Source organism: Orycteropus afer, unplaced genomic scaffold (assembly GCF_000298275.1).
Source record: "Orycteropus afer afer isolate SDZICR_OR568_19922 unplaced genomic scaffold, OryAfe1.0 scaffold00197, whole genome shotgun sequence".
In the NCBI taxonomy this organism is placed as follows: domain Eukaryota; kingdom Metazoa; phylum Chordata; class Mammalia; order Tubulidentata; family Orycteropodidae; genus Orycteropus; species Orycteropus afer.
This window is the reverse complement of record NW_006921784.1, coordinates 3,382,146-3,403,392: the sequence shown is the minus strand read 5'-3', so window position 1 is coordinate 3,403,392 and position 21,247 is coordinate 3,382,146. Positions and strand designations below refer to the sequence as shown.

At 49.7% G+C, this 21,247-nt stretch overlaps 1 protein-coding gene across 1 annotated transcript in view; it reads left to right on the top strand.

Annotated features, from left to right (window-relative positions):
- The window catches only part of TTC28 (tetratricopeptide repeat domain 28), an 842,258-nt gene extending 824,837 nt beyond the window's left edge, over window positions 1-17,421 (top strand). The window contains exons 19-23 of the mRNA XM_007947946.2: window positions 383-459; window positions 1,930-1,953; window positions 3,365-3,494; window positions 14,902-15,009; window positions 15,794-17,421. Coding sequence (XP_007946137.2) covers window positions 383-459; window positions 1,930-1,953; window positions 3,365-3,494; window positions 14,902-15,009; window positions 15,794-17,421 — 1,967 coding nt within the window. The remainder of the gene's footprint in view (window positions 1-382; window positions 460-1,929; window positions 1,954-3,364; window positions 3,495-14,901; window positions 15,010-15,793) is intronic.
- Window positions 17,422-21,247: the final 3,826 nt, after the last annotated feature.

Sequence of the window (21,247 nt, the reverse complement as noted above, 5' to 3'; positions counted from 1 at the left end):
TGTGCTGTGCCCGAGCCACAGCGGGGTCCTGGCTCAGCCTCTTCCGGGGACCACCCGAGCGAACGCCGAGTCAGTGGCCGCCGGGAATCCTCCAGAGCTGCGTGGCCGGCCCTGGTGGAGCTGATGCAGGGGCTCAGGGCTGCCCTTGGTGAAGGAGAGAGGGGCTCATTCATCCCCGAGGCTGCACCTAGGCAGTGTGGCTGCCCCCGGAGGAGGCCAGGACGTGCCCCGCAGCCTCCCTTTTGTGGAGACAACAGTCCTTTTCCGAGAGTGGCCCAGAAGCACAAGCCTGCCCATCTCGGGCTTTTGAATGCCACCACCGAGTGCATCTGGGCTCCTGCGCTTGGGCCCCTCGGATGACAGCCGCCCTTTCCTGGTTTAGGTTTGCCCGGCCCCGCCCTCCAGGCGCTCTGCAAACTCATCCGGGCATCGGAGACTGGCGAGCAGCTCATCAGCCGGGTGAGTGCCGAGCCACAGAGGTGGCAGTGCTCTGGCCCCACGCAGGAGCCTGCACGCGACACGGCACCGTTTCTTCCTTCAGCCTTTGTGACAAGCAGGGAAGGGCCAGGGCTGGGAGCCATGCCCCAGCCCCCTCAGCCCTGTGTCCTCAGGTACAGGCCAGGCAGAGGTGACACCTTACCGTGCAGCAAGATGCAGGTGATGCTGAGGGGGCCCTGCCACCTGTAGTCTCAGAGCAGGCCGTAGCTCTCCATTCGGGGACCTCCTGCCACTCGTCGTCCCCCAGCTTTCCAGCCGTGAACAGGCATTGCAGCCACCCCTCCTGAGTGAGCCAGTGTGAGGTCCCCCCAGGACAGCAACAGGTGTCCCAGCACTTATGCTCTGAGGCGAATTAAGAGCTGTGCCTGAAACAAAAGGGTGGTGAGCACAAAGTCAACTCTAGTATGTCACATGGCATGGTGGATCAAAAAGTGTGCTTTCTTCCAGTGGACGGTAGCTCCGATCGGGAATCTGGAGGGTCTCGGCCCTCTGCATTATGTGCTAGGCCTTCCCAACTTGACCCTGAGGCATCCCTGCCCCCCCCCCCCATCCTCCTGGCTCATGACGGTTTGCGATGAGCCAGGGTGAGGGCCTCTGTGATGGCCCAGCCGCCCCCAGAGGGCAAGTTTCTCTGGTCCTTTTGGAGAGTCATCATTTGAAAACTGGTCACCACTGTTAGAGATGCTTGTCAGCAGCCTTCACTTTAAGCTGAAATATCTCTATGTGGAAACAAAGCTGCCCGACCCTCTAGCATGAGCCCCTGAAATTTCCAGTGGCACCAAGCCCCTGTTGACCTGGGTGGGGGCTGCTGCTTCCAGCAGCCTTGGAAACGCAGCCCCACCCAGAGGTGGTCCCTTCCTTTGAGTTCTTGCTCAGCGTAGAATCGGTGGCCACCACCAGGAAGACAGAGCACTCCATGTTAGAACGTCCCAGTGCCGGGAGGGCAGGCCATTTGAGCACCAGAGAGAGCTGGCGTGACGTCGGCAGCGAGCCGCAGAGTCCAAAAACGCCCGTGTTTCCTTCCCTTCTTTTTGTGGGAGCAAAGGACTTCCCACCTGATCTACTGTCAGGCCCCCGGGGAAGTGTCCTGAGGGCCTGGAGGGCTGGTGGTTGGGTGGACGTTTCCTGAGTCACTCTGGGAGCCGGCTGGGCCCTCTGCCCCCGGTCGGGGCTCCCTGCTCTTCTCCTTTCAGGAAGGGCAAGGCCTGGCTGCCCCGCCCCTTGACCCCCAGAGCACGTGGCCTGGCGTGGCTGTTCGTTTGCCTGTGTGTCCCTGCTGGCTCTCGCTCCTTTCCCCTCCCAGTCACACACGGGCCTGCGTGGCGCTTCCTAAAGCAGCGCTCAGCTCATGGTGCATAACAACCTGTGCTTGAGTCTAAACTCTTCTCTCTCTTCTCTCTCTTTCTTTGTCTTATAATCTGCTGGCCGAAGGCTGTTAAAAATATGGTTGGAATGGTGAGTACCCCCTTAAGTAGCAGCTGCACCAGGTGAGCCTCACCCTGCCCACTGCACCCCGAGTTATGTCGGTGCTGCGCTGCTGGACTGACTTGTCTGTAACGGGGCCGGGGACGCATGCTAACACACTCTGGGCCACGGAGCTCTGGGCTGGGTGACCAGGGCTGCTGGCTAGCAGTCTGTCCCTTCCTCTGCTCTGGGCCCGCCTGTCCTCCTCCACCCTTCTTGTGCTCTTGATTGACCTTCCATGTTCCACCCGAACAGCAGGGGCAGGGGCAGAACCAACTTTAATTAAGTGCGAACACTGTGAGCCCCAAGGGAGCTCAGGCTCAGGACACCTGCAGTGCCATGGGCCCCTGAATTGGTCATATGGGTTCTTCTTCAAGTGCTGAGGAACTAAGTAAATATTTGATTCCTCTACCATTTATCTCAAGATCATAAAGATTACCTCCATTTTTAGAGAGAGAGATGTCCAGTCTTGTAACTCACCCCTCTTCTGCTCCGAGCCCCTCCCTGTACCCCGTGGCTCCTCAGCATATGCCAGGGAGGATGCAAGGGCTGGAATCCACAAACCCTGATTGGGGGCCAGCCCAGGCCCAAGTGTCTCTGTCACCGGCTACTGGCCACCTTGGATTTGACCATGGGCACCTAGAAAGGCACCTTCCGGAATCCTGTTCAATCCAGGGCACTCACTTTTCCCTTCTCAGCACTGTTAGCATGGCTAAGGCACCAGCTAGCATCTCTGACCCCACTGCCCCTTGACCCAGGCTTCAAACCAGTTTGAACTGTTGAGTCGTGGCCAATGAAGCTAAACTAGAACAGACCCTGATTTTAAAATGTGGGTGACCTAGAATACCGACTGGCTGGGAAAAATCATGGCTCAAAGCCCTGGATCGGGAGGCTCGGAAGACGCAGTGAGCCCTTTCAGGAGCCATTTTAACGTGTGGCGCTGGATTGCTGCCAGGACTGTGGAGAGTAACACACATTCACAGCGTCACGGCTTCCATCTTTGAGCAGGGCACCGCTGTTTTCAACTCAGGAGGTCACGAGATCTGGTTGCTATGCAAGGCACACGCTGCCCTTGTTCTTTAGGAGGGTAAGTTTTAAGCAGGGCATCGGCCTGTTCCAGTTAACATCCTGGTTCACTCACATTAAAAAATTCGGGTCCGTTCCAGTGTCACTTCATCAGCCATGCCCTTGACCTTCCCAGAGAGTGAGGATGACATGGTAATAGGTAGGAAGGCCCTTTAAAAAGGAATCTCAAATGCTGAACACCTGTGAGGTGACAGAATCATTAGTTGATGACAGTAAGAGGTGCTATAGGAACCACCTGGGGACAAACCCTGAGGCGGGCCGGAGGGGAAGGGGACGCTGGAAAGAAGAGCATGCTCAGGTCTGCCCCTCCCCCCAGCTCCACCAGGTGCTGGTTCAGCTGCAGGCTGGCGAGAAGGAGCAGGACTTCGCGTCAGCACCCATCCAGGTGTCCATCAGTGTCCAGCTGTGGCGGCTCCCGGGATGTCACGAGTTCCTGGCAGCTCTAGGTAGGACAAAGCACCCTTGACTTAATTTGTTTCTTTGGTCAATTTTTAAAGTTTCTTTTCCTCCTGGTTTTTGTGGGGTTGTATAGGTACTCTTTTTGGAGTCTAATCTCAGTGCTTTCTTAGACATTTTATTATTTAAAATACTCAAAGATCCTCGTGCTTTAAGAAGATTCCCGAACGACCCTCATCTTTGTCCCCTTTGCCCTGTGTGATGATTTCGTCTTCCTTAGTTGTATCTTCTTTTTTTTTTTCAACTATTGCTCTTTTATTATCAACTTTTTATTGTGATTTAGGTGAAAGTTTACAGAGTAAATTGGTTTTCCATTCAATAGTTCATACCCATTTTGTACTGTGACATTGACTGCAACCCCCACTTCTTCCCTGTGGTTACCATTTTCCTTTGTCCTTTCCTAACCATTCTTGCCTTCTCAGCTTTGTTGTTGTTGCTGTTAGGTGCCATCGTCTCTGACTCACAGCGACCCTGTGTACAACAGAACGAAACACTGCCCCGTCCCATGCCAGCCTCACAATCCTTGCTGTACCTGAGCCCATCGTTGCAGCCACTGTGTCAGTCCATCTCGTTGAGGGCCCCCCACTTTACCAAGCATGACATCCTTCTCCAGGCAATGGTCCCTTCTGACAACATGCCCAAAGGAGGTCAAACGAAGTCTGGCCATTCTTGCTTGCAAGGAGCATTCCAGCTGCACTTCTTCCAGGACAGATTTGTTAGTTCTTCTGGTAGTCCATGGTACTTTCAGTATTCTTTACCAATACCACAACTCAAAAGCATCAACTCTTCTTTGATCTTCCTTATTCATTGTCCAGCTCTCACACACATATGAGGCAAATGAAAATACCATGGCTTGGGTTAGTCTTCAACTAAGTCTCAGCTTTACCCCTGGGCAAATGCTGCCATTTTGATCTCTTGTTTGGTTGTTCTAAGAAGTGCCGACCTTCTTGGTGTCACTGTTCATTGCACAGGCCTGTCTACCGTTTGGATGAAAGTGGAGCCACAGGAGTGAGTTCAGTTTCGGCCTAAAGTGTGACCAGGGGCCATAGTCTCAGGGTTTTTACCAGTCTCTATCAGCCCAGTAGGCCTTCCCATTTTTCTTATTTTGAGATTTGTTCTACATTTTTCTCCCACCATATCCAGGATCTCCTTTTGTGATCCCTTTCAGAGTGATTGACAGTAGTAGCCAGATACCTTCTAGTTGTTCTGATCTCAACGTTATGAAGACTGAGGTTCACATGGTCCACTAGTCTCTTGGACTAATTGTTTCCATGTATCTTTGATTTTCTTCACTTTTCTTTGTTCTGGATGGGGAGAGATTAATAGCTGTACCTTAGATGGCCGCCAACTCCAAGCTTTTAAGACCCCAGTCACTACTCACCAGAATAGGATGTAGAACAATGTCTTTGTGGACAATACTATGCCAGTTGAACTTGATGTCCTCCAAAACTATGATCTTGAGCTTGTAGGCCCAGCAACTCATTCCCTTAAGGTATTTGGTTATGGCCAAGAAGTTTCCTATCTTTGCTCCCCGTGAGCTCTACTGTACACATGGACATTTTTACAGCTCATATGTATCCTTATGTAGAAATATGGTTGTGGGTATAGTCTCATTCGCCTACCCACACCCGATCATCTTGCCTGTCTACCTATGTATCCAGTTGTAGATTAATGTTTGTTACTACTGATCATGCAGGATTGTGTGTGTAATAGTGTTTACCTTTGCTGTCTGTATCTCGTGTGACCTCTCCACATCTGTCTTTTCCTTGGTGATACTGTGCTGGTCACCCACTGTTTGTATACTACCTCTCCCTTTACCCATATTAGTACGTGTCTCTTACCTACTTAGGAATTTTCCCTCCCTCCCCTGGTAACCAACAACGTTTCCTTCCATGTGTAAACCTTTCCTTGTCTTTTTACAATAGTGGACTCGTACAATATTTGTCCTTTTGTGATTGATTAACTTCACTCAGCATAATGTCCTCCAAGTCCATCCATGTTACAAGGTGTTTCACAGATTCTTCACTGTCCTTTAGTGTTGCACACTCTTCCACTGTGTGCATGGAACACAGTCTGGTTATCCCTTCATCCACTGATGGGCACTTTTAGGTTGTTCCCATCTCTTTGCTGTTGTGAACTATTGTGAATAGTGCAGTGATGAACATGGGTGTGCATGTATCTGTTCTCATCCCAACTGTCAGTTCTTTAGGACATATATCTAGTATTGGGATTGCTGGATCAAATGGTATTTTTGTTTCCAACTTTTTAAGGAGGTGTCATACTGTTTTCTATAGTGTTTGTACCGTTTTACAGTCCCATCAGCTTTGTATGAGAGTTCCAGCATTTGTTGTTTTCTGACTTGTTGAAGTTTGCTGCCTGAATATCATCTTTTGTGAAGTGTTTATTCATGTCCTCTGACCATTTTTCAATTGGATTGTTTGTCTTTTTGATGTTGACGTATTGAAGTTTTCTATAAAACTTATAAAGACTTGTAAGCGATAAGTCCCTTGTTGGGTATATCATTGCCAAATGTTTTTTCCCAATCTGTAGGTTCTCTTTTTACTCTTTTGGAGAAGTCTTTTGATGCACATAAGAATTTACTTTTTAGAAGGTCCCAGTCATCTAGTTTATCATCTACTGTTTGTGCATTTTTGGTTATGTTTGATAGTCTGTGCTATAAAATTAGGACCCCTAAAGTTGCCCCTATGTTTTCTTTAATGATCCTTATAGTTGTGGGTTTTATGGTTAGGTCTTTGATCCATCCTGAGTTAGTTTTTGTATATGGTGTGAGGTATGACTCTTGTTTCATTGTTCTGCAAATGGATCTCCAGTTTTGCCAGCACCATTGGTTAAAGAGACTGTCTTTTCCCATTCAGTGGTTTCTGGCCTTATGCCAAAGATCAGCTTTCCATAGGTGGATGGATCTACTTCTGGGTTCTCCATCCTGTTCCACTGGTCTATATGTCTGTCGCTGTACCAATACCAGGCTGTTTTGACTACTGTGGCTGGATAGTAAGTTTTGAGATTAGGAAGTGTAAGTCCTCCTGCTCTCTTCTTCTTCAGTAGTGCTTTGCTTCTCCATGGTCTCTTTCCTTTCCATGTAAAATTAGTGATTGTTTTTTCCATCTCCTTAAAAAATGATGAATCTGGAATTGGATTGCATTGTACCTACAGATTGCTTTGAGTAATATTTACATTTTTACAATGTTCAGTCTTCCTACCCAATAGCATGGTATGTTCCATTTATGTACTTCTCTTTTCGTTTCTTATGTTGTTGTTGTTGTTATTTGCCATCGAGTCGGCCCCGACTCATAGCGACCCCTCCTTGGGTTTCCGAGGCAATATCACTTCCTTCCGAGGAGTGGCTGGTGGGTTTGAACCGCCAGCCTTCTGGTTAGCAGTCAAGTGCCTTAGGCACTATGCTACCAGAGCTCCTTTCGTTTCTTATAGTAGTGTTTCATTTGTACAGGTATTTTGTGCCTCCGGTAAGATTTATTCCTAAGTATTTTATCTTTTTGGTAGATAGTGTAAATAGTATTGTTTTCCTTATTTCTTTTTCAGAGATCTCTTTGTTGATCATGGGGATTGTGACTGACTTTTGTGTGTTAATCTTATACCCCTGCCATTATGGTGAATCCTTCAATTAGTCCAGTAGTTTTCTTGCTGAGTTTCTGGGAGTTTCTATGTAAGATCATATCATCTGCAAAAACAATGGTTGTACTTCTTCCTTACCAATTTGGATGCCTTTTCTTTCCCTTTCTTGCCTTATTGTCCTGGCTAGGACTTCCAATACAGTATTAAACAGGAATGGTGCTAACAGGCATCCCTGTCTGATTCCTGTTCTCAAGGGGAATGCTTTCAGTCTCCATTGAGAATAACATTGGCTTTTGGTTTTGTGTATATGCCATTAATTATGTTGAGGAATTTTCCTTCTGTTCCTATCTTGCTGAAAGTTTTTATCAGGAATGGTGCTGCATTTTATCAAATGCTTTTTCTGCATCAGTTGATGTGATCATGTGGGTCTTTCCCTTTGCTTTATTTATGGAGTGGATTACATTTAGTTGAACCATCCTTTCATAACTGATGTGAATCCCACATGGTCAGGATGGGTTATTTAATTATATATATATATATAATTATATATATATATATATATATGTTGTTAGAGTCTGTTGGCTAGAATTTTGTTGTAGATTCTTGTGTCTATATTTATGAGAGAGGGATATTGGTTTGTAGTTTTACTTGTTCATGGTGTCCTCCTGGCTTTGGTATCAGGATTATGCTTGTTTCATAAAATGAATTTGGGAGGATTCCATCCTTTTCTATGTTCTGGAATAGTTTGAGTAGGATTGGTGTCAGTTCTTCTCTGAATGTTTGGTAGAATTCTCCAGTACAACCATCTGGGCCAGGGTTTTTTTTTGTTGTTGTTGTTAGTAATTTTTTTATGACCTGTTCAATTTCTTCTTTTGTTATAGGCCTGTTCAAATTTTCCACCTCAATGTGTTAGTTCAGGTAGGTAGTGTGTTTCTAGAAATTTGTCCATTTCTTAGAGATTTTCAAATATGTTGGAGTACAGTTCTTCATTGTATTCTGTTATTATCCTTTTCATTTCAGTTGGTTCTGTTATGACATCACCCATTTCATTTCTTATTCCTGTTATTTGCATCTTCTCTTTTCCTTAAATTTATGAGTGGTTTGTCAATTTTGTTAATCTTTTCTAAGAAGCAACTTCTACCCTTGTTGTTTCCTTTTACTGTTTTCCTGTTTCATTTATTTCTACTCTAATCTTTCATTATTTCCTTTCTTCTGGAAACTACGCTTTTTTGTTGCTATAATTTTTAGAGTCGTTGGGTTATAGTATTGATTTTGGCTTTTTCTTCTTTTTTGATTTGTACAGTTATTGTTATAAACTGACCTCTGAGTACTACTTTTGCTATGTCCCAAAATTTTGTTGTGTTGTGTTTTAACTCTTGTTTGTTTCTAGGAATTTATTTATTTCACACTTTATTTCTTCTGTTACCCAGTAGTTTTTGAGCAGGGAGTTAGTCAGTTTTCTTCCCCCAATCTTTCTATTATTTATTTCTAATTTTATAGCATTGTGATCTGAGACTTGCTTTGTGGCCTAATATGTGGTCTATTCTGGAGAAGGATTCATGTCGATTGGAAAAGATGATTGTGTTTTTGTTGGGTAAAGTGCCCTGTTGAGATCTTCTGTATCTTTGCTGAGTTTCTTGCTAGTTGTTCTGTCTTTCATCCAGAGTGGTGTGTTGAAGTCTCCTGTTATTGTTATAGAACTGTCTATTTCCCTTTTCAGTTCTGTTAATATTTGCTATATGTAGTTTGGAGCTCTTTCATTGGGGCATAGGCATTTATTATGGTATATCCTCCGTTGTTACTAATGCTGGTTTGGAGCTTGAAGTCTTATCAGACTTAATATTGCCACTCCTGCTTTTTTGGTTGCCATTGGTTTGATTTTTTTTTTTTTTTCCCACTCTTTGATTTTTATTTTTGTGCCTAAGTTGAGTATCTTCTTGGGCCACATATTGATGTGTCATGTTTTCTTATCCATGCTGCCATTCTCTTTCTCTTGACTGGTACATTGAACCCATTCACATTCAGTGCAATTAATGATAGGTATGCGTTTATTGCTGTCATTGTTTGGTGTTTTTTACTGTAGTGTCAATGGTTTCTTTGTTCTGAATATTTTTCTGTGCTGAGTTCATTCCATTATCAGATTTTCATTTTCTTCATTGTTGTTGATTTTGTGTTTACTGAGTCCTTATTAATTTTCATCTTCCTAAGTTAGAAACAAAAGAAAACCCACTGCTGTCAAGTCAGATCCAACTCATAGTGACCCCTCCTTGGGTTTCCAAGGCGGTATCACTACAGAAGTAGATTGCCCAATCTTCCTTCTGAGGAGTGGCTGGTGGGTTTGAACCACCAGCCTTCTGGTTAGCAGTCAGAAATGCCTTAGGCAGTACACCACCAGAGCTCCCTGAGTTAGAAACAGTCTGTATTATATTGATATTGTCCTGACTTCCTATTTTGAAGTTCTGCAATTGTATCATTTATTCCCTCTTTTTGTTTTATAGTTGTTTTCATTTAAAGATTGATGTTTCTGGTTCTCTGTTTTTATTCTTGTAAGCTTAATTTTGTGAATTCTTTTTCTGGGTTGGTTTCTGAATGATGTTGTCTTCCATTGTTAGTTTTCTGTCCAAAGAACTCCCTTTAGCATTTCTTATAAGGCTGGTCCAATTTTTATAAATTCCCTTAACTTCTGTTTATCTGTAAATGCCCTAATTTCACCATCATATTTGAGAGACAGTTTTGCTGGGTATATAATTCTTGGTTGGCAGTTTTTTTCTTTCAAGGTTTTATGTATGGCATCCCATTGTCTTCTTGCTGCATGGGTTCCACTGAGAAATAAGAGCTTAGTCTTATCAGTTGCCCTTTGTAAGTAACATTTTGTTTTTCCTGAGCTGCTCTCAAGATTCTTTATCTTTGGTTTTGGAGACTTTCTTTTGGGGTCTGTCTTGTATGAGGTTCATTGTGCTTCTTGGATGGGTATCTTTCATCTTTCATGATACTAGGGAAGGTTTCTGCTAACAAATCTTTGAAAGTTTTCTCTGTGGTTTGTTTGTTTGTTTGTTTGTTTATTTATTTATTCATTTATTCATTCATTCATTCATTCTCTTCCTGTTTTGAAATTGAAGTCACACATATATTATTTCTCTTGATATTGTCCCAAATAATTTTCAGACTTTCTCCATTTCTTTTTTCTTATTTTTCCTCATATTAACTGGCATCAAGGGATTTGTCTTCTAGCTGGCTAATGTGTGTGTGTGTGTGTGTGTGTGTATGAAGGGACCCTGGTGGTGCAGTGCCTAAGGCGTTTGACTGCTAATCAGAAGGTGAGTCGGATCCAACTCCACGACAGTGAGTTTGGTTTTGGTTTTTATATATACGTGAATTTTTTACAAAATAGTTCTACTACCTGTTCTTCCTTGTGGAGGTTTCCTTGTTCTTATTTTAAAAGATAGCTTGTGCTATCTTCTCCTGTTTCTTCATTTGAATGGAAGTTGTCATCTTTTTGTTTGTTGATTGTGGGTTGGTTTATTTCACTCTGAATTTTTGTTTTGATATATCCAGGTGGGTGGGGCAGGTGTAGTTCTGTTGCTAGTTTGGCAGCACTGGGGTGCTCCTTACCCACCAGTTACTCAGGTGGGTGGAGTAACTGGTGGGAATGTGAGCACAGATCCATTTGTTGGAAGAGGAGTGAAGAGCCGTGGATGAACAGTTGTTGTCCACCTACTATTGTTGATCTAGTGGTGCAGGAGTGGGTGGTAGGTGTGTTAGGGATGGCTGACTAGTGGAGAATTAGTGTCTGTGTCCTGATAGATGAGTCAGGGAGAAAAAGAAAAAGATGGGGAAAAACAAGGGGGATGGGGATGGAATGAGAAGGAAGATGGGTAAAAGAAAAGGAAAAAGTAGCCAAAAAGAAAAGAAAAAAAAGGGGCTTGTGGGCTATGGTCAGCCAGCAGAAGGGGGCTGTGATGGTGGGGGTAGCCTGGCATAGGTACACGCCAGGTGGGAGCGATGTGTTCTTGCAATCAGTGGAGGAAGCACTGTCGACACAGGTGTAGGGAGAATGAGCTACGGGCACAGACTGCTTGGTGCATGGCACAACAGGTATCTGGGCTGGGGGCCGGAAGAGGGCTCTCCCCTTGTCACTGGGAAGACGTAGCTAAGAACACTGTGAAGTCTTTCTAGTCCAAGTCAGGGCCACTGGAGTCCAGCGTCTCCGACCGCCACCCCTCGGGCCTTCCCCTTCACATGGGTCCTCAGCCAGACGTCCAGTGAGCACTGGCAGTGGCTACAGCCCCTTCACTGGTTCCCTCCTCACTCTGCCTGTGCTGACGGAAATCTCCGGTTTCCCTGCACTTTCCTCTTGCGGATCCAGCGTGCATTCTGCTCACCTTGACTCCCTCCAGACCTGCCCATGCCATGCATCTGCCCAGTGTGGTCTTTCCTTACATATAGATAATACCTTTTGTCTCTCAAAATGGCCACGCCTCATCATGCCCTGGCTTCCACTCTCTCACCAGACACTGTCCTTGCTCTGTCTCCCTTCCCAGTCAGCACTCAGTCTGTTTCTCTGTCCTCTCATTAATGCTCAGACTTCCAGGATCATTATCTGTATCTGTTTCACTCAGTTTGTTGAGGTCTCGGTTATGGAGGGATTGGGTGAAAAGTCTCACTACGACGCCATCTTTTCTCCCCCCATGCACTCATTAACGTGAGTCTGCCAGAGTCCAGTATTGCTGAGGTCCAAGCTGTGATTAAGAGCTAAAGCATACTTAGAAGTACAGTCATAAAATCATGGTTTCAATGTTGGGCTCTATCATTGGCTATTGACAGAAAAAAAATACCGTGGAAACCAACTCTGATTTGACTGTGGGCACCTAGAAAGGCGCATCCCAGAATCCTGTTCAATCCGGGAGACTCACTTTTCTCTTTTTTCAAACATGGCTAAGGCAGCTCCTGATGTAACTGCAGTTTACTTACAACAGGTACATCTATTGATAAACCTCTACCAGAAGCCATAAAACGTCTCCTGTGCCCACCTGTGTGTGAAGGACTTGGTTGGGAGCTATCACTTGGCACATTGTTACTGAACACCTGTTATGCTCCAGACACTGCTCTAGGTACTGGGGCTCTAGCCATGAACAGAAGACACAAACCCACACCCTCCTGGACTTGACATTCTGGTAGAAAAAGATATCACAAAATAAGTTGTTCAAGGGAGACACTTAGAAGGTGAAGCTGCACCATGACTGACAAAAGCATGAGGGTCAAAGTGGCTGGCTGGAGGGGTGGGGAGCAGGGAGCCAGGGCGTGCCTGGGAGCTAATGCGGATGTTGACAAGATGAGGGAATAGTGAGCACAGAGGCCTGGAGGCACGGCGCTGCTGAGTGGAAGCAGGGTCCAGGCAGCAGTGCAGAGGAATGAGGGGCTGGGGGAGGCAGGGGGAGCAGTTTTAACCCGAGGGAAGTGAGCGCCTTTGGAGGAAGGACATGATCCAGTTCACTGGGACGAGGGCTGGTACCTGAGACACGGCTTTTCTTCCTGCATGACGTTGGTGCTGCTGTGTCGACTCTGACTCGTGGCGCCCCCGTGTGTCACAGAGGAGAACTCCACAAGGTTTTCTTGGCTGTAATCTTTGGGAAAGCAGATTGCCAGGCCTTTCTTCCATGGCAGGAGCTCTGGTGGTGGAGTGCCTAAGACATTTGATGCTGACCAGAAGGCTGGCAGTTCAAACCTGGCAGCCGCTCCTTGGAAGGCAGACTGGGCAGTCTACTTCTGGAAACCCAAGGAGGGGTCGCTATGAGTCAAATACAACTTGATGGCAGTGGGTTTGGTTTGGTTTTTTTCTTCCAGGGTCCTGCTGTGCCAGGTAGATTCAGATTGCCAACCTTCAGGTCAGTGGTAGGGCCCCGCCGTGTGTGGGCCCCACCGTTTGTGCCGCCTAGGCCCGGGTGTGCCGTGTTGGGCCATCTTCTCCTGGTTGTGCTGCTGGTGACCTCGCCCAGCTGCCTCCACTCAGGGCTGGCATCTTTTATGCTCCGTTTCCTTGGAAGGCGAAGGAGGAAACCTGCAGCGCCTTTCATTAGACTTCTGGAGTCCTTTCCCTTTGCACTACGTGTTTTCCTCCTGTGGATTAAAAGCATAGCCTGCTTGGCGTAGCCATAATAAACGTGTGTGATTTGGAGGCAGGAGTGGGAAATGCCAGCTGCACACCGAGAGGGTTGTCCTCTCACTGCCATGACAGGCTGTGGGGCCAGCAGCACAGGTGTCAAATCCACTCCGATGGAGAGTTCTGATGAGTCAGCAACGCGACCCCAAGCCCTTTCCTCAGAGAGGAAAGGCTCATACACATGTCCGGGCTTTTGTCCTGGCTGTTCCCAGCACAGGGCTGCGCCTTCCCCTGTGGGCCGAGGGTGCCAGCCAGCTTGCCTCCTCTGACCTGGACGTACGAGGCCCTGTGCAGGTGTATCAGGAAAAGCCCAGAACATCTTAGACTGGCGGTCTCTGTGCAGGGTTGTGGGTGACTTCCACTGATGCTCCCATGATGGGTTGAGCTGGGAAACGTGTGTGTGGCTGTGGAAGGGACGGGCGCTGTTGCCTGAGGGCGCCACGTGCCCCCCCAGTCCTCAGTGCAGACCCACATCACGGCCGCTGCAGGGGCAGGTGCTTAAGCGGGTTCAGTTCTGGTGCACTGGTCAGATCATGCTGGTGCGAGTGGCGACGAGTCTGCACCCTCGTGTTTACGGTATGTTTGTTACTCACCTTTACATGCTGAATTCCCCGAGCACAGTGCCTTCCTGTGGCTTCCAGCAACTCTGTATTTTCAAGGTCAGAGCAAAACCTGCCATAGCAACCCCTCCCATAGCAACTGGATGCTGAGTGGCTTCTTGAGGAACCTAGTTCCCAAGGGAACGTGGCTGTTCACACCAGTATCAGAAACCTGAAGTCAAAAAAGAAAAAGTACATGATCTCTCCTTCTGTGAACTACCTCTGGTACGAGGCCCACAGGATGCCGTCAGCACCAGGCACTGGAGGGCCGGCGGGGGGGGGGGAGGGGCACTGCTGTCACAGCGCCAGCCCCAGGAGCATTGGCACCAAGCATGTTGCTGCCACGGGGGTGGGGATTCCTGGTGGCCCCTGCCTGTGGTGCCATCACCGGCTGTGGCATCTGTGTCTGGCTTCTTCCTCCTGAGCGCTTCCCGTGAGTGGCAGTGACTGGGCACCTCTCTAATAAGCGTCAGTGCTGTGCCAACAGCTCGTCAGCCGGCCTCTTGCTCGGGGAGCTCCATGCCCTCTGTTCACCCTGCCGGCCATTCGGCCAAGAAGGCTGACTTCCATTAGCAGCAGCGCCCCGTCCCGGGGCCGTGGCTGAACCCGCAGTCGTTACGAAGGCTCAGGACGGCAGGCCCTGACCATGCTCCAGACACAGCCCTGGCCTCGAGAAGCTTCCACCTTCCCGTGCACCGACTGCAGACGGAGTGGCGCATTGTCCCCCCGATGGGCGGCTCTGCTGTTCTTCTCGAAAGAACAGAAAAATGACAGGACGCCTCAGCTCTCAAGGACATAGCATAGGGCCAGAGAACAACCAGGGCCCCATGAAGGGACCGAGGTGAAAGGGGATCCAAGGAGAAGGGGTGCTGTGGGCCAGGCGCCCCAGCCAGAGGAGCCCTCCCACACTGAGCCGCGGCACCACCTCTGCGCCCCAGAGGCCAGGGCGTGTTCTGATGAACGGAGCAAGGAGCCCTGCGGCCCAGTCGCTTTGAAGGCGTGGAGTCATCCTTAAGAAAACATGTCTCTTCTTTGTTTGTGTAGGTTTTGACCTCTGTGAAGTTGGGCAAGAGGAAGTGATCCTGAAAACGGGAAAACAAGCCAGCCGGCGGACCACGCACTTCGCCCTCCAGTCCCTGCTGTCACTCTTCGGTACGGGCCTCGCTCAGCTGCCTGGCACCCACCTCCGCAGGGCCCCTGGGGCAGGGCCGCCGCCGCACACCTGGCTCTGCTTCCAGGACGGAAAGAAAAGGAGACGAGTGTGTTAGGGACCGCCCAAGAGCAAGGAGCAGAACCTTGCTCGCCATGGGGGGTAGATGCAGTGCATGGAGACAGTGAAAAACCCAAACCGGCTGAAGAGAGGGAAATGAGAGGGGTGGGCAGAGGAGCCCTGAGGGGGGACGGCCTGGAGAGCGGTCACAGCCTGAAGGCTGAACCCACAGGCTCTGCTGGAGATGTTCACTGAGACACACACACACACACACACATACACGCACACACACACGGCTGGCGGGATGGAACTCCTGTCAGCTGAGACCAGGGGAAGGGCCGGAAGGTGGCCTGAAATCCCACCTTAGACAGGGGCAGGGTGAGACGCGTGGGGGACTACCGCAGAGGGGTGCTGGGACGGAGGGGACGTGTCACAGACTTGTTCACAGGCCCCGGCCCCGGTGAGGGCAGGGTGGAGCCTGCTGTTGGGTGGAGTTCTGGGGCATGGGGCTGGGGGCGCTCCCAGGTGCTTTAACCCTGTGTAAGATTTATTGCTTTTCCCCACGGGACCATGTTTTTCAGGTTTGTAAGGTTAATTCAAACTCTTAGCAGCATGTGCATGTTCCCATGCCAGCTTCTGTGCTTGTAAAGATGCTTGTGATTTGAAAGAAAAGCAGAACCAGGTAGGACTCTAACTGCCCTTTGGGGGCCTCTGTTTTGTGTTTAGATTCTACCGAGCTGCCCAAGCGCCTCAGCCTTGACAGCTCGTCCTCCCTGGAGTCCCTGGCGTCGGCTCAGTCCGTTTCCAACGCTCTGCCCGTGGGCTACCAGCACCCTCCCTTCTCCCCAACTGGGGCAGACAGCATCGCCTCGGACGCCATCTCCGTGTACAGCCTGAGCTCCATCACCTCCTCCATGAGCTTCGTGTCCAAGCCCGAGGTCGGGTCAGAAGCTGGAGGCCCTCGCGGACGACAGGACTACGATCGGTCCAAAAACACCTACCCGCAGAGATCCACCTTGCCTCGGCGCCAGATGTCCCCACAGGCCCGCACGGCCGGCAGCAAAGATGACGAGGAGTACGAAGGCTTCTCCATCATCAGCACGGAGCCTCTGGCAGCCTACCAAGAAGACAGGAAGGCCCGCCTCTCACCAGATCACAAGCAGCCCAGGGTCGGGGCAACAGGGGCTGTGAAGGGCCCCATTAGCTCTGAGGGGAGCAGCAGCGCCCCCAACTCGCCCGTCAAGATGCCTCTGATCCCCAGCCCAAACTCACCCTTCCAGAAGGTCGGGAAGCTAGCCAGCTCAGACACGGGCGAATCGGACCAGTCCAGCACAGAGACGGACAGCACCGTGAAATCCCAAGAGGAGAGCAATCCAAAGCTTGATCCACAGGAGTTGGCCCAGAAGATTCTAGAGGAGACCCAGAGCCACCTCATGGCAGTGGAGCGTCTGCAGAGGAGTGGCGGTCCGGTGAGCAAGGGCGCCAACTCGGAGGACGGCCTTGCCGGGCCCAACAGCAGCGCTGTCTTCAGAGCCTCAGAAACCAGTGCGTTCAGCAGGCCTGTCCTCTCCCATCAGAAGAGCCAGCAGTCACCGCTTACTGCTAAGCCAAAGCCCCCAGCCAGGAGCTCGTCCCTGCCCAAGGTGAGCTCGGGATACAGCAGCCCCACCCCCTCAGAGCCATCCATCAAGGACAGCCGGAGCCAGCACGGCGGCCGGCCCTCGCCGGGCTCTGACTCCCAGACGTCCCTGACTGACCAGCCTCTCTTTAAACTGAAGTACCCCAGCTCGCCTTACAGTGCTCACATTTCCAAGTCCCCAAGGAACAGGTCCCCAAGCTCAGGCCACCAGTCTCCTGCTGGCAGCGCACCGTCCCCAACGCTCTCCTATTCTTCAGCTGGTTCCGCTCGCTCGAGTCCCGCGGACGCGCCAGACATCGACAAACTGAAGATGGCGGCCATTGACGAGAAGGTGCAGGCCGTGCACAACCTAAAGATGTTCTGGCAGAGCGCACCCCAGCACCCCCCGGGACCAGTGAAGATATTCCGCGGGGCCCCCGGGACAATGACCTCTAAGAGAGATGTCCTCAGTCTGTTAAACCTGTCACCCCGTCACAGCAAGAAGGAAGAAGGAGCAGATAAGCTTGAACTTAAGGAGCTGTCTTTGCAGCAGCCTGGCGACGCACCGCCAGCGCCCCCTCCCAACGGGCACTGGCACACGCAGACCAGCAGGCTGAGCACGCTGCCGCTGCCCGCCGGCACTGCAGCGGCTCCCACGCGCCCTTTGAGACTCCCTGCAGGGAACGGCTACAAGTTTCTGTCCCCGGGAAGATTTTTCCCCTCCTCCAAATGCTGAAGTGTCTTCTCCACCCGCTGGGTCTGAGCAGCAGCCCACAGAGGGTCTCCCTGTGCGCACCGTTGGCCTTGCCTGAGCGCACCAGTCCCAGCCACGCCTCCTGGTGGGCGCCTTCCCTGGCGTCACCCTGTCCAAACGCCACCAAGCACACGGCCAGTGGCTCCGTTGTCAGGACTCTGGGCCAGATTCACCCAAAGCCAGGACTTCTGTGGGGTTGGTACAGGACACTCGTGGACTTTTCCACACACTTCACACCAAATGTTTACCTTGGAACTCCTCAACAGGATTTTTTGTACAAAACGGTCACAGTTCTGGGTGGGGAGAGGAAAGGGGGCACATATTTTGCTAAGAGGTGGACCCGTAGGACCTTTTATACACAGAGATACAAATAGTTTTTTTTTTTTTTAATGGCTGTCAGGTGCTGGTGGGGGTGCTCTATATAAAATCTAAGTTGAAAGTGTAATACTTGCCAAAAAGAGAATAATGGTTTTAACAAATGCCAATGATTTAGAATTGAATTGTAGCAGCTTTGGCCACTGGGCAGCAGCCCAGCAGCCATGCAATAATCCAGGTGGGAGCGTTGCTGCCCCCCTGTGCGCCCCTCCATCTCTCACTGTCCGTTTGGGCCCCACTGGCAACCAAACTTGAATTTTTTAGAAAACATTTCTACAGCTCTTGCCCAGGCATTTCAGAACTATGCAATTGTGATTTCAAATGCAACTTTGTGCTTTTCAAACATTACTGACCTTTTTTGTACGCAGATAAACAACTTGGTTTTATTATCAATAGTACTTTGCATTTATAGCTATTATTTTTAAAAGCTCAAAAAGTTTTTTAAAAATGTCACATTTTGAATGATCAACAATAAGTAATGATCAAGTTTGGGGGGAAGGTTGAACTCTCCAGTTTCCCGATCAACAACGAAGAAGAGAAATGTCCACAGCTAACTAGATGTAACCAGCTTCGAGCCTTTTGGCTCCTAGTCCCGTTTGTTAGCCGCTTCCCTAACCCTGGGCTTCTAGCACCTCTGCCATCTCACCCCACTGCCAGGTTCCCACAATCCCCCAGCCCCCCCACACACACACCTGGGGCCGCCCTCTCCCCGTTGCCTGCCCCCCCACAGACTTTCCGATCCGCGGAAGGCAGGTGTGGCCTTCTACTGGGACGCGCCTGAAGCACTGCTTCCCGGGGCCGCCGTCCTTACAGGACAGGGAGGCAGGCTTTGCCACCGTGGCCACCAGCCGAAACAAGCAAAGGGCATAGTCTAGTCAGGGATAACCGTTCACTTATTTTAATAAAGAAATGAGATGCTGAAAACCACATTAGGACTTAGCTGGAGAATTTAAATAAGCTTCTTTTAGGTGATTCTAAGATTCAGAATCACTCATCCTCACTCTGAGGGTGTGTCCCACACAGGGATGGAGCCACCTGGCCCTGCACGTGAGGGCCCACCAGGGAGGGCACTAACACCGAGGCAGCCAGGTGCGGTTTTAACGTTGGCTTGGCTCTCACTTGATGAACACACACCGACCACGTCTGCTCCTCTGAAACGAGACTACGCATCCCACGTGTGCTGTCTCTGAGCTGTGTCACAGCCGTGGTAATGGAAGCACTCCTCATCCCAGCACTGCAAGGGGGGTAGTGTACAGGGACGCAAGCCACTAGGCGGATGTCTTTATGTGAGCAGAGAGAAAATGAACGTTAGTGAAGGTACCAGTGATGGAACAAAAGCCACATGTATAGCACCGTTCGTTTAATTCACGCAGTAAGATCAGGTCCTCGACCACACTTCTGAGTCTGCTGTGGAGAGTCAGGCCGCCCTTCCTCACCCCTCGTCTCTCAGTGCTCTCCCAAGTGCCGTGCAGCCAGGAGGAGTGGCCTGGGGCCGGTGCTCCCTCGCAGGGACCCCTCTATCCACCCTCTGTGGATGCCCCTGGCATCCCGACCATTCCTGTAGACAACTCTTGTGGCTTTTCAGCCAGCGGGGAAGACCCACGGGCTCTAACCTGTTTTAGTCCCGAGTGCAGTATTGCTTTAACTGTCATGGCGCAGTTTTTTTTTTTTTTTTTGGTCTTGCACGTAAGCTTCAGTGAAGGGAAAAGCAAAGATGACAGAAGAGGACCAGCCTGAGAGCAGACTCGCCCTGTGTTGCATCTGCTGAGTGTCCTTCCTGCTACCACTGCACCAGTAGAACAGGTGGAAAATCACAAAATCAACGTGGACTTCTCAGGCCACACTGAAAAAAGCCTGCACTCAAAGTTATGTGGGGCTTTATAATTCACAAAGATTTCTCTGTGTAAGTCAGGGGTCAGTAAGCAACGGGTTAATGGTCAGCTGCCTGGTTTACAGCCCACAAGCTAAGAATGGTTCCACATTTCTAAAGGTTATTTAAGTCCCTGTGTAATATTTTGATTTTGCCTCTTGGCCCACAGAGCCTGAAATATTTACTGCCTGGCCCTTTAAAGAAGAGTTGGCTGACTCCTGGCAGAGATGAGAGAAAATACAATTGGAGTAACAGTCTGTTTCTCTGGGCCACCACATGGGTCAGGTGGCCCGCAGGCGAGCCCCAAGCACGCCTGGGCCACGTGCACAAAGAATCGAAGGACTCTTGCTCAGCCCTTACCTCTCCGCTCCACTTGGGAAGAGAATGAATGTGGGTAAAATTGACAAAAATATTCACCATTTGCAGACAGCACCCAGTATATTTCTTTCTCAGCTTAGGAAACTGACGTAACCTGTGCCCAACTCCACTGCCCCCCCCCTGCAAACACTGAACCACAGTAATAAATAAGGCAACCTCCACTGACCCCTGGGTATGAGCTCCCAGCAAGGACGTGGGCTCGGCCCCTCAGCTGCCTCTGTGAGCTCAGTCAAAATGCCAAGGAAAAATCAGCTTCCGACACATTGTGATCCACACTAGTATATAGTGAATGAGAGAGTTCTGCCCTCCACCCCAGCTTTCAAAGTCAATTAATGGTCCCCACAGGCGCCTGCTGAGCACACGCTGCCCTAGCCTGCTCGTCTGTCTCTCTTGGTGACTGTCCTGCCAGGGACCACTGCAGCAGGTCCTTGGTCTCATGAACCTGCCCCACTGTCTTCACCATGCACACTTGCAGACCCACAGGGAGAACTGTCACTTTGTCTCAGTTCAGGTGGGAAAATGCCACACAGTTACCTGGTCTGCTTCCACTACTTGGGCAAAAAGTAAAGACTGTTGTTTTCATCACATATTTTGTTGTTTTATCTGAAATGACTGTATGTGTGGTTTGTGAACTAGGCTCTGTTTGTGCCAGATCCTTCAAAAGATGTTCCATGCAAGGACCCGCGTGGTCCCTCGCCCTCCTCGATGCCTTCCCCACACGGCACCCCGCCCCTCGTATGCAGCGTGAGCCGTCTTTGGCCTCCGTGGACTCTTTTTGTAAATTACACAGTTTCCAGAATGGCATTAAAACTTTTTATATTACAAAATTTACCATGTAAAAAGAACTTGATATTTTTATTGAGATTGTGAGGCACTTGGCCTTCTCCCTTTGTGACCTAGTGTCTATTAAAGCATGAGCTCCCTCGGTTTTAAGTGCTGTCTCACCGACTCTCTGTGGATACTCGTCCCATACTGGCTGGGTTTCTCTCCGGAGTGTCACCCACACAAAGACAACTGCAGAATTCACAGGCCCTCCAAGAGTGATGACAGATCATGCCGCGTAAGTCACCACAGGTGCTGAGTGCCTGGGCCGAGAAGCCCACCTGCAGCGTGGCTGGTAGCCACTCGCAGGCCCCTGTGGTCCTCAAGCTCCTCCCTCTACATGGACACCCCTCCCTCCACTAG